This window comes from Erithacus rubecula (assembly GCF_903797595.1).
Source record: "Erithacus rubecula genome assembly, chromosome: 2".
NCBI lineage: Eukaryota > Metazoa > Chordata > Aves > Passeriformes > Muscicapidae > Erithacus > Erithacus rubecula.
This window is the reverse complement of record NC_136685.1, coordinates 18,301,804-18,314,811: the sequence shown is the minus strand read 5'-3', so window position 1 is coordinate 18,314,811 and position 13,008 is coordinate 18,301,804. Positions and strand designations below refer to the sequence as shown.

The window sequence follows — 13,008 nt, the reverse complement described above, 5'->3', positions numbered from 1 at the left end:
AGATAAATTTGAACTGCAGTGCCCTGGAAGCTATGGATGTATTTGTTAAGGACAAAGGTCAGCAAATGGTGTTTTCTGCTCGAGAACAAATGTAACTCAATGCAGAGGAATTTTTTTGCAAGTTATTTCAAAATAAAACAGAAGTGAAGACAAGAATTTTATGTCAGTAAGGCTGAAGTTTACTGTAGAGATACCTACCTTGAAATCAAATTTGCAGCTGTGAGCTTTAGACTGCAAATACAGCACATTGAAAGAGTCATATTCCTCTGAGTAGGGTCCCAAAACATTATACTGAATAGGGAGTGCTTTAAAGCAAGTACATTGGCTAGGGACCTTCTTAAGTAGTCAACAATAAAACTGATAAAAGGATTCATTTGTCATTCTAGCTCCCTCTAGAGAGGAATGTTTTGTGGTATTGACAGTTTTTGAGATGGTGTGAGAAAGTAGGTTTCAGTGTTTTTTCCTTTTTTCAAGAACAGAGCAGTGTCTATGCTTTCTTAAAAGTCACAGCTACTGTGATGCTTTTATTCCTGATCTTTTCTCTTCCTCCAACCACATAGTGAATGTGCACATGAACACCCACACACTCCTCATCCTGAAGCCAATGTCTAGAAAACTGTCAGAGATATAGAAATCAATATTTTAATTTCTTCTTCTGCCCAAGTGAATTTAAATTTGTATTCCCCTACCTCCCAATGTAAGCACTGAAATCCTATTGAAATGCAACTCCCTATGAACTTTCTTCATGCTTTTTATTGCAAAACATACGGAGTCTAACAATACTATATCATTTTGGAGAGTTATTTTGACTTTTCAGTCCTCAGTTTTTGGTTACAGTTGCCTAGAATGGCTACTGTATAGACAGTTTTTAAATGAGAAATGATGAACATAGCAGTTAAAATGTGAGATATACATTTACATGCAAAGACTAAGTTCTCTTTTAAAGGTCCTTGTTTGAAGAAACCCTTTGTCTGGACTGTGATTTGCCCACTAGAGTTATGTATGCCATCTCTTTAACACAAAGAGAGAACAAGGGAATGTGCTGAATTTGATTCAAAGCAATTTATAATGGTCTAAAAAAAGCTGACTTGAAAGGCTGAGAGAAATCCAGATTAATCTTATTGATTCTGAAAGCAAATAAGGTATTGCTGCATGTCATCTTGGATCATGTCAGGAGTTAGATGAAGTGTAATGTGTTGGATTTTTAATAGTTATAGATGAGCTTCAGTTGGGCTTCAGTTGAAATATGTGATGGAAAATGCTGAACTATTTAATAGGTCACTCTGCATATTTCACTTTTTACCTGATCATCTGTTACAAATGACAGTTCAGAGTTTTTTTCATTGTGTTTCTTCTAAACATATGTAGTAATTTCTTGCCTGAGAATTGTTGTGGGTGTAAGATGTGTAAAGAGTGCTCCAAAGCCCTGTTATTCCAGTGTTTCTGCGAAGCATGCTCTGGTGCACAGCAGAAGTAAAAATGGTCACCAGTCCAGGTGGGACAGTGATACACAATATCTGAACAGCAGTAAAATTCAGGGACAGTGGATTTTCAAGACTGTAGTTCTATTGTTTGGAAATACTTCCTGCTGGCTCATGGTTTTTAGGCAGATGGTACTGGGATAGTTTTCATATGTTGTCATTCACAAAAATGTATTGATAAGACATTCACACATGCTGAAAATATGAAAAGACTCAAGACCTTGGAAAAATAAGTGTTGGATTCCAAACAAGTGAGAATGATTAAGGCTTTATACCATGACTGAACTTTCTTTCCCATAGACATACCCAGCAAAGACTAAATAGATTTATCTGCCCACAATTAGGCACTTCTGTTTGAGTTGTTATTTATATTTATCTTGTAACTCGAAGTAGAGAGCTGTGACTCACTTGTTCCCTTTAAGATAATGTATAAAAGAGATCAGATAGAATCATGCTTTGGGGAATCTGTTACTCACCACTGCCTGGACAGATTCTAAATAACTGTCTTAGACTGGGTTTCTCTTACAAAAACAGGCTCAGAGAATTGGGGTTTTTCACTCTGGGAAAGAGAAGGCTCCAGGAAGACCTCAGAGCAGCCTGCCATTATGTAAAGGACACTTCAAGAAAGCCAGAGAGGGACTTTGTAATGGGATAGGGCTGAATAGCTTTGAACTGAAAGTGCACAGGTTTAAGTTACATATGAGAAATAAATTCTTCACTGTGTGGGTAGTGAGGTACTTGAATAGGTTGCTGAGTCCTAATACCACAGATTTTGTTTAAGAAAATATCTGACTGAATGTCAGTGAGAAATTTAATTGAATAAGCCAAAAATAAAAATAAAGTATTTTTTCTACTACTCATGGAGAAAACATTGTTTATACCAAATACTTGACTATTCTATAGAATTTCCTAGTTATTAGTCCAGTGATGATGTAACTTAAGAAATATGTGTCCATCTTATCCTAAACAAAATAAATTCTGTAACAACTGGGTTTAATTATGTGTTTTACAATGTGAAAACATAGTTTTCTACTGTAACAGAACTCTGTATCTTAATGGCAACTTTTATGAAGGGTACAGTTCTTTTTCTGACAGAGTGGAATGAACATCCTTAAGACAGGAACAATATTTCACTTCCCCACTCCTTGCCAAAAATGGAAAATGTGTTCACATACATTTATACACACCTATCTGTTTCTAGTACATTTTCATAAGTCTCTGAATAAATAAAGTCAAATAGCACATCATTAATTGGCAGCATTTTTTTGTGGGACAGTACAATGGAGAATTTTTTAAATTTTTTTTTGCACTTTCCATATTAATATCTATTTCTAAGTCCACTTAGCCTGTATTTTTCTGCACAAAAGAGGCTTTTTATGTCTAATCCATTTGAAGACTGAAAAGCAAACCATTTTTCCGCTTTCTGTAAATAATGCTCGTTTGTATGCTTTTTATTTATTGAATGGGATAGAACTTGTTATTGACCATTATGAAATGTTCATATTTGTAAATTTCTTTTGTATGCCTTTCTTTTCTGCAGACTAAAACTGGTATTGCATTGTTGTATGATGAAGTATCTGAAAATGCTTATGACATCCGGCTGAAGCTTACAAAAGAGGTATTAACAATTCAAAAACAGGATGTCGTCTGTGTTAGTGGAAGTGATCACAGTGCAAATGTAAGTGCTTCTATATCTCTGTGCTTTTGACTGTGCACTCTATTGTCTTCTGCAGAGGTCACCATACTGTGTTGGAGTGCAAGAGATTTTATTGGGTAACAGAAATGCAAGTAATTATCAATTGTTGGGTCTTCTGTGCTTACCTACATTTATAAGTGCAAAAACTGCATTTTGACCAGTGCTTACATAGTTTATTATGATAGTTATAATCGTAACAGAAGCAAAAATGTCTATAAATACCAAAATTAAAGCAATCTTCCACCAAATATTGCTGGGCCATTAAACTAAGGGAGAAATGGAAATGCATTTCCTAGTGAAAGTATTTGAAGAGCAAACTGATACACTAAAGTTTTCTTCATTTGTGGATCAAACAGGATGTCTGTTCAAGGGCACTGAGCTGACTGAGACAACACTTGTCAGGCACTTATTTCACTGTAATTCTCTTTCAGGCACAGATGGAGCTTCATCAGTGCCAGCACGTATGTGGCACTTTTTTTAACCAAAATTCAGTTATGCTGCATTTTCAAAGCCTGTGGTGCCTCTAAGCTATAGAGGAATCTTCTGTGTGACCACTTGGTAATGTCACTAGGTAAACTTGTGGCATTTTGCATAAGCAGTACAGCAAGGGTGTCTGGATTGTCAAAATCCCTGAGTAATGTATTTCATTTCCTCACATAAATAGTGTTCTTCTTGAATTTGGAATACATATGCTTTAACTGAGTAAAATCAATTTCATTAACTTTGCTGGTGTTTTTTAGAGTGCAGAATTTATGGCAGCCTCCTCAGAGGGGGCCAAGGGAGAGTGTTTCTGTCTGCTTGCTGTGCTGCACATGTCATGTAAACTTAAAATCTGGCACTATCAAGTGGGTTTGTGATACTCTGCTAAGAGTTAGAAGCAAAAAAAATCATATAATGGGTGTCTGTGTGTGTATATATGGGTATGTTAGAGAGTCTGCCTCTATAATATGTAAATATTTCATTCCTGCTGCAGTATTTATATATTTTTTTAATATCACACATAAAACAATTTGAAATATCTTTTAGATATTCATTATATACTTGTCCATAGAATTATGTGGAACATGACTTTGTCTTTAAAATATTCAGAAAGGTTGATCAGTGATAGGCATGTCCATTTCTGGTTGGTTTGCTGAGATAAGTATAAGCCTGGTTCATCAGCTTTGCATATACTTTCTGCTTCACTGAGAAGCATGAAAAAATGAAGCTTGTCTTTTTGATGTTGTTGTTTGTTTGGTTAGTTTGTTGGGTTTTTTTGTGGGTTTGGTTTGTTTGGGTTTTTTTTTTGTGCCAGGCATTGCTGGTATATGCTGATAAATTGTATGCAAAACCAGTTGCAAGAGTCATAATAAAACATAATGCAACTTCAGTATATAGTGTCTGTGCATATGATTATGTGATTGCTATGGACTCAATGGTGTTTAAATGCCTGTTTAAATGTGTATGAGTCTCATAGAAAAAGAACCAAAATTCTATTCTACCAAGTCCTAGGTTAATTCTTGGTTGAATCAACACAAGCTAGTTTCATCTGAGAAAACACTGTATGAAATCTGTGTATGCATTTATCAACACCAAAAATACAGCAGTACACATCCACCCAACATTCTCAAACTCCAATCAAAAGCAGTAAAAAATTCCATCCCAAAATCCCAAGTCTGCCTCTCCTTTTAGTATCAAGATTTGGGTTGATTTTGATGCCTTTTACTCCTACATTTTATGGGTACCCTAAATAGTATTTCCTGATGAAAGATGAGGCAGGGAGACAAGCCTTGACAATATTTAGGGAATTTAATTTTTAAATAAATTCTAGAAAGTAACAGGCCTTGCAGAGGAGGCACAGCTGGGATATGCAGCCACAGCTGGGATATGCAGCCACTGCATACAAAATGAGTCCAAGTTCCTTGGTTGTATTTCATCAACAGTAGTGATCACAGTAATGGGTATTGCCTAGAAAGAAGTGATTCTCAGGACTGTGGCAAAGAAAGACAGTTTTTCCTGAATTGTTGATGTAGTGTTAATGTGTAAATTAATGTGTGAATTTTAAGTATAATTCAGATGGTAATTTAGGTTAAAGTGGCAAAGTATTAAGTGGCTCTACGTATGACACCCATTCAGAAGGGTTTTCTCCTGCCTCATACTACTGAGAAATAAGAGTAGACAGTTCTGCTAAGCTGCCCTTTCCTAGAAAACGTTGTTAATATTATCCTTATTTTCCCTAAATTTTGTCACTGAATTTTAGGGGACTGATCTGTTTTTGAGTGTCCCTAAAGAAATCTCCATAAGGTCCCTTTCTGAAATTGTCCTCACAGGATTCTATTGTCTAACTCTAATGAGAAAATGGATTAGACTGCCTTCATGGCCATAATTCATTTTCTGCATTATACTTTGAAGCAAATAAAAACGTCTGGACAACTAGCATTTAATATGAACTCAAATTAAGCATAACATGATACATTGTTGCACTGTTTGTGTAACTGTTGTTAGCACTGTTAACAACACTGTTAACACTGTTGTTTTTTACCTTGTATAAATTTCTAATACATAGGAGGTCAAAAGTAGAATTTGAAATCAGGCTGAAACAGCTGGTAGTTCTCTAACACTGATTTTGGTAAGTGTTACAATTACAGTTAGATGACAGAAATTCCAGAGAAAAATACTTTTTATTTCAAGTAGTTAAAGAGAAGAGTTTTTATCCCTGATCTATATGATTCAAAATATTAATAGAAAATTGCAACCTAAAAGTCAATGCTATAGAAATCATAAATGATCACATTGTCTTACTGATTTATTCTCCTTTCTCTGTACTCTTTCATTCTCAGGTACTCATAGTTAATCTTTATTTTGCACATGGCCATTCATCAAACTCTAGTTCTTTTGCAACAAAAATAGAAATAACTTTTGCCTTCTTTTTGTAGTCACTTCAAATGCATGGGAGGAGAAAAAACTGTGTAGAATGACTTTTCCTTTTATGTGGGATGTTTGAATGGAAAATTATTGTAAAGTTCTTTTTATACTTAAGGGTAATACTTTTTTCTCCAGCCACTTACATGGGACATCATTTGTGGGATGTATTTGCTTCCAGCCTCCATTTTACTGACAGATTCATTAATCCTGAGGAACACTGAGGATGGGAATTGCAGCTGTGCATATTTAGCTACACTGAGGACTGGCAAAGACATCAATGATCACTAGAGCTACTGAGATGAGCTGGACTTCCAGCAATAGATATTATACCCAAGGATAAAAACTCTTACTACAAAATACCTTTTACAAGCGTCATCTAGGTCTATTCCTGTTTCGTATTTTGTCATCTGCCATTCATTTAAGAGCTACTTTTAAGCATTGAGAGGGCTTCACCTTTGATGAGAAATGTTATACCTGGCTTACTGCAATTTAGTGACAGTTCAGCCCATTTCACTTCTTCGTGCAATCTTAGACTTGGATGAGAAAGTAATGAGAGAAAAACATGGTTTTTGAAGTTCAAGGTGTACATAGAAAACAAAAATAAAATCAGCTGCTTTTTTTGGTTTTCAATTTTTTCACAGTAGTCAAGCTGCTTTAAAGTATTTCTAAAAATCCTTCAGGATTTTGAGCTAATTAGGGAAGTAATATTTTGCAGTGCTTTTAAATATGATATTACATTTATAAAAATAATTATCTATAAAACTATTTATAAATATTTATAGAACTTATATTTATGTGCTAAGCATTCAATCGTTCCGTCAAGGCACATTTTAGATTTTCAGACTTGGCAAATTCTAGTGTTCTAAGCAAGTCTTCATTGACTTGGTGTTATGTTTGGTGTGTTCAGATTTTAAGGATAAAGGAGAATGTATGAGTGCATCAGAATCACAGTGCCCTCTATGTGAGGCAACATTTGGACTGTATCAGACTCTGTCTTGTGGTGGATGATGAGAAAATTGGGAGCTTAAGAGTCAGGATAAAAGGGCAGAGTAGCAAGGGTGACACTGTTGTGGGTGTTTGCTACAGGCTCCTCGTCAGGAGGAGGGAGGGGATGAGACCTTGCACAGGCAGCTCAGAGCAGCCTCACAGTCACAGGCTCTGGTTCTTGGGGACTTCAGGCACCCTGACCCTGCTGGAGAAGCAGCGCAGTGAAGCACAAACAGCCCAGCAGGATCCTGCAAAGCATTGGTGGCAGCTCCCTGACACGGGTAGTGGAGGTTCCCACGAGGAATGGTGTGCTCCTCAACTTTTCACTGCAACACAGGGAGGGCCTTGTTGGAGATGTGAGGTTGGGGACAGCTTTGGCTACAGTGACAATGAGATTGTGAAGTTCAGTATAGAACAAGAAGCAGAGCAGCAAGTAAATCATAACCTTCTGTCTCTTCAAGGCTGGAAGGAGACTTTCTCTTGCTCAAGGAGGATTGGGTTTCAAGAAGGATTGGTTTAGAGAACACCAAGGCAAACCTGACATCCCCAAGTCCAGGGGCTCAGAAGGGATGCATCCACAAGTGCTGAGAGGGATGCCAAAATTAATTTCTTACATACAGCACCTCATCCTTAATATTCTTTCTTTTTCATCCATGTACATTGCTTCAGCCTTCTCCTGTTGACAGTCTGCAGTTTTATGCCTCTCCTCTTTTCACAAGCATTTTCTTTCTTTTATTTTGTATTTATTTTTTTGTAAGAAAAAGAACAGAAATCAGAAATCCATCTGTTTTTTCATCCAAAGTGGTCCTTCTCACAGAGCTCAATTGTCTCTGAGCTGGTGAGGGGTCAGGCAAAGAGGTTTTGAATGCAGGTGGATGGCATCTTGATTGGAAGAGGACTCCTCAGAGGCTTATTTGAGTCTGATAAAATTAGTATAACAAAAGTATTTGCACTCTGGAAACTCAATGTTCCAGCTCCACAAGCTGTGTCTTAGAATAAAGCAAAGTAGGTGAATAAGGAAGAAAAGCAGCAAGAATAGTTGTTCTGTTGATTAAAAAAAATATAAAAGTGTCTGAAAATACTATTTAAATCCCTGATGAGATTTCTATGGCTTTTCCTTTATAACTCAGATGCTAATAAGGACACAGAAGAATGTTATTTTATAAAACTTCTAGGGAACAGATCTTCAAAAAAATCTAAAAGTTGTTTTTTTTATTTTTTTAACCCAAGGCAATTTCTGTCTAAAGAGCTGCTAATATCTAAGTGATGTACAATTGCTGGTGTGGTATTTTAGTCCAAATTTGTTTTTTAAAAAAAAACTAATAGTGAGCAATCTTTATTTTCTTTTTTCTATCTCTTTTGAAGCATCAAGTGAATGATTAAGTCTGTTCCTTTTGAAACTAAGATCACTTGTGTGGAGAAAATGCATTATTTAACTGTTTGTTGTTTATTTTCCTTTCTCTGGAAAGCTGACCTAGATACTTAGTAGATAGCTATCAAGTAATTCCTTAGGAACTTTATTATGACAGATAATGTGCTTTTCTTTCTGCCAACCTGAGAATAGTTAGAATTTTGCATCACAAAATAAATATGAGTGTTTCTCAACATGATAAAAAAACTTTCTTATTAAAGATAGGAAAAATAAGTAGCTTTAAAAAAAGGCTGATAACTATAACAGAACAGAAGAATGTAAAGGACACTTTGAATATCCCTGATAAAAAAATCTCTTCCTGAAGTGTGGAAAGGGTCCAGCTAAGAGTGAATAGTCATACCAACAGGATAAAAGAAAGGCATCACAGCTTGATAAGCCACACATATACATACATATATGTGTCTTTTAATATTGTACATACAGGGACTTTTTTCAAAAATGTCACTTATAGCAATGATTTTGGAGTGCTTCAAGCAGAATCTCCTTCTGAAATCCTCATAGTGCAGTATTCAGACAGACAGATAGATAGATAGACAGACAGATAGATATGATATTTTTTTCTAAGGAGAAATCCCTTACCACAAGTGCCAATCCTGGGTGTTAACAACCTGGCAATAATGACATATTAGGTAGGCATTGGCAGGTGGATATAAAATCTTCCTAAAACACAGCAACAGAAATAAGCACTGCAATTGCATTCTCATGTTGCCCATCAAGCTCCAGTCATATCACTTCCTGTGAACAAATACCAAGACATAAAAGACCTTCCCAGAGTTAAACTTTTCTATTAAGTCATAGTTATTAAACAGAATCTAGTAAGTCTTCTGTGTAGAGCTATCTCATACCTAAAAGATAAATATTTTACCACTTAGTTCTCCCCATTACATTTGAAAAGGTCATTCAGTTTGCAGTTAATGAAAGTATAGAATTTTTTTTAGCTATAATATTCATTTTAGTTATTATAATCACCTGCCAGCAAGTATCTCTTCCCTATACAGTTGTTGACTTTCTTTTGAATGGTGTCTGTGTCTTACATGGTTTTTATAAAATTTTCTGTTGTATCTGCTTTTCAATATATTCCCTGTCTGGCATCATCCTTGGAGCTCCTGAAATTTTCTGCCTCACCAGTTGACAGCTTGCAACAATAAAAGGTCTCAAAAAGATAGGAATGTTTTATATTGGTATCCTGTCAACTACAGTTTTATTACTTACATTCTGTCTATTCAAATGCATCCTGAAATTTTATGTGGAGTACTTCTTTTTTCTCTAATCTCCTAGAAATAGAAAATAAAATAGGCTGTTGTGCCATGGGGGGTACATAATTGCTTCTGTATGGTAGCACACCTGAAATGAGTCATTATTATAGAGTATACATCAAGTGCTTTGGAACCCATGAGAATAAATAGATTCAAGAAACCATAGGTACTATTGAACAAAACAAAACAAAGGTCTAGTTAAAAAGCAAAGAAAGTTAATTTTTGAAAAAATTAACTTCAGCTTTGCTGTTCAGATTGATAATTAGTAAGACTATCTGAAGAGTCTTCCTTGCCTGTAATTAAATAAAATTACACAGTCAACTATAGCATTGTTTTATTTTTTTAACGCTGATACAAATGTCTGTCTCACTTCACTCTAAAACCATTAATAAATTCATCTAAAAAGAAAAAATTATATCTAGCCTGCAGGCAATCAAAAAGTGAATTAAGTTGTTAGTATGTTTGACTGTGACATACACATTGGGTTTCCAGCTGCATATGTGCATGACATTAATGTCACAAAAATAAAGGTTTGTTTATTTCCCCACACATATTGCAGTTCAGTCTTGGCAAAATATTTTGGAACAGAATTTTCTTTCATAGTTACTTGCAAATCTACTCTCCAAATTTCATAGTCATGAAAATTTTGTCCTTACATAACAAATTCAGGACTGATTCAGACCTAAAGTCTTCTGAGCCAACTTTTTCTGACAACAGCTGTTAATGTTTCCTTGGGAAAGAAAGTTATGCTTTTCTAGTAATAGAGATTATATATGATCATAGAATTGAAATAAATTTGTGTAAATGACCTTGATCATGATACTTAGTCATGATCAGCTTTTAGAATTTTGCTTTGCAATTTGAACATCTTGGAAAGAAGAAAGTTTTTGCATTTTTAAACATAGTATTCACTAAGTTGTTTTGTAGGAATCATTCAGGTACAAGTTTAATACGTTCTTTTAATAGGAATATTTTAATCTCTGTAATAAGCAATGCTATACACTGTTAAAATAAAAATATCAAGATTATACCAATGTTATGCAATTAGATTGCTTCATAGGGCTATCTATCATATAAAAATGCATTTTCACTCTATTAGAAAGTATAAGATGCCAATATGCAATACCCTGCTTGTCTTTTTAATAAAATGGCTAAAGCAGCTATTTATTTTTTGTATGATCATGTTAAAGCAAACAAAAATGTGGAAATATTTATTCCATTGTATCCATGTGATGGGATATATTAGGATAATATCTTTTCAAGGTGTAAGTATAGGTGGAGTTAAACAAGAATTGAGTAAGCAGACAGCTGTTAGTTCCTGGAAAGCATTTCTTGGGAGTGAGTCACTGAATTCAAAGTTCTCTGATTCAGATTGAATCTGGACTTTGTCAGCAAGTATGATCATTTTGATCAAAAGTGTGGCTGCAGTTCGAAATGCAGAAAAAAACTATGAAAACTTTTGCATTAGCATGGATTTCAAAGAAACTGAATTGTATCAGCTAAAATTGAATCATATAAACCTTTTGATATGTAAGGTACCATGTTCATAATGCAGTAGTTTCCCATTTTTAGCATAGACTAGTGCAGTACAGTATACATAGGAACAGAAGCAATTTTGAAAATGTATTAAATTATTCCTTTTTTTTTTCTTTTGCCATATGGATAATTTTTATGCACCTAGAATGAAACTGAAATACCAGATTTATTTTGTTTCTCTTTCCCCTGAGTCAATATGAACATATGTCTAGTTTGGTGAGTGTTACCAAAAAAAAAGCTATATATATTAAAATAACTACTTATTATAATATTATGGTATTTGCTACTGAAATAAAAAATTATATTTATCTGAATCAGTGAAATTTTAAAACACCCAGACAGAAAGCATACATATAGGAGTAATCTTATATACAATTTCTAATGTACAGAAAAACAAAAAAAAAAATTTCTTATATGTTCTGGAATTACTGTAAAGATGGCATTCTATCCACTACTGTTCAGCATGTTCCAAAAAATTCCCCGTCAACTGTAGAATTATTTTCAACAGATGAAGTGCTATTATTATGTTGTCAGGCACCATGAGTTCCACATTATTGAAACGTCAAATTCAGCCTACTGTTAAACATATGATAGGTTTCTCTAGAAAAATATTGATAAAGGTTTATCTTCCTTATGCCTTTATATCTGGAATGAAAAAAATAAACATTTGAAGCAGACAATTACTAGAAGATTTTCATCATATGCTGAAAAAAAAAACAAAAACAAGCAAAAAAAAAAAACAAACTCACAAATGCAAAAAACAAACAAACAAACAAAACCAACCCCAAAACCAAACCAAACCAAAACCAAAAAAAAAAACCAAAAAAAAAAAACCAAAAAAGAAACCCTCAACACAGTGATCTGAAGATATAGACTAGAAAACATTGGGTTTTTTGGTTGAAAAATTAGAACAAATATACATGCATGATAGCTATGAAAATGCACATATCTGAGCTCTCCATATAGTTTTTGCTTGTCAAAGGAAAAGTATGTACAAATTTCTTTTCAGGGAGACTATCACTTCAGAGATGGTAAAGCATCATGTCTGAATACACAACTCACTAGTTCTGCTCTTTGTGATAAGGAATTAATTAAGTGCCTATAAATCAATGTTGAAAGATACTTCAGAACTGATCATTCAAATTCTAGACTACTTTTAAGATTTTTTTTTAAGTAAATGAGATCCTAAGAACATCTTTTATGCTGATTCAGATATTGTATTTTTACCTAAATTTATTTTTTCTACAATTTTTTAAAGCACAGAACTGTTACACTTCGTAGACAACCAGTTGGTGGCTTGGGCTTAAGCATAAAGGTATGAGTAATGTCTCTTTTCTTCTTTTAAATTTCAGCATGACCACTTGGGTGTTGAGATCTCATGGTCAATGTGTCTCTCTTACAGGGTGGTGCTGAGCACAAAGTGCCTGTCGTCATTTCAAAAATATTTAAGGACCAAGCAGGTAACTTATGCTATTTACTTATATAGTACTGTAGTTATTAATAGTTTCAGGAATCAGTTTACTTCAGTAAACCAGTTATGTTATAAACAAAATATTTAAAGTTACTTGCAAAAATGTAAGTATGACAGAGGAAATCTATTGATGTACTTAACTTTTATAATGCAGAGGATAGAAAACCATTTTTTTTCCCCACACAATAATTCACTGCTGTATGGTCTGACTAACAATGTCTAGGTGCCTGCATAGAGTGATTTGT

The 13,008-nt window shown here is 34.4% G+C and overlaps 1 protein-coding gene across 1 annotated transcript in view; it reads left to right on the top strand.

The window, feature by feature from the left end:
- Window positions 1–3,020: 3,020 nt before the first annotated feature.
- The window catches only part of SNTG2 (syntrophin gamma 2), a 108,548-nt gene continuing 98,560 nt past the window's right edge, over window positions 3,021–13,008 (top strand). Inside the window, exons 1-3 of the mRNA XM_079297577.1 lie at window positions 3,021–3,159; window positions 12,556–12,607; window positions 12,695–12,752. Of these exons, the coding sequence (XP_079153703.1) occupies window positions 3,122–3,159; window positions 12,556–12,607; window positions 12,695–12,752 (148 nt within the window). The 5' untranslated portion in view covers window positions 3,021–3,121. The remainder of the gene's footprint in view (window positions 3,160–12,555; window positions 12,608–12,694; window positions 12,753–13,008) is intronic.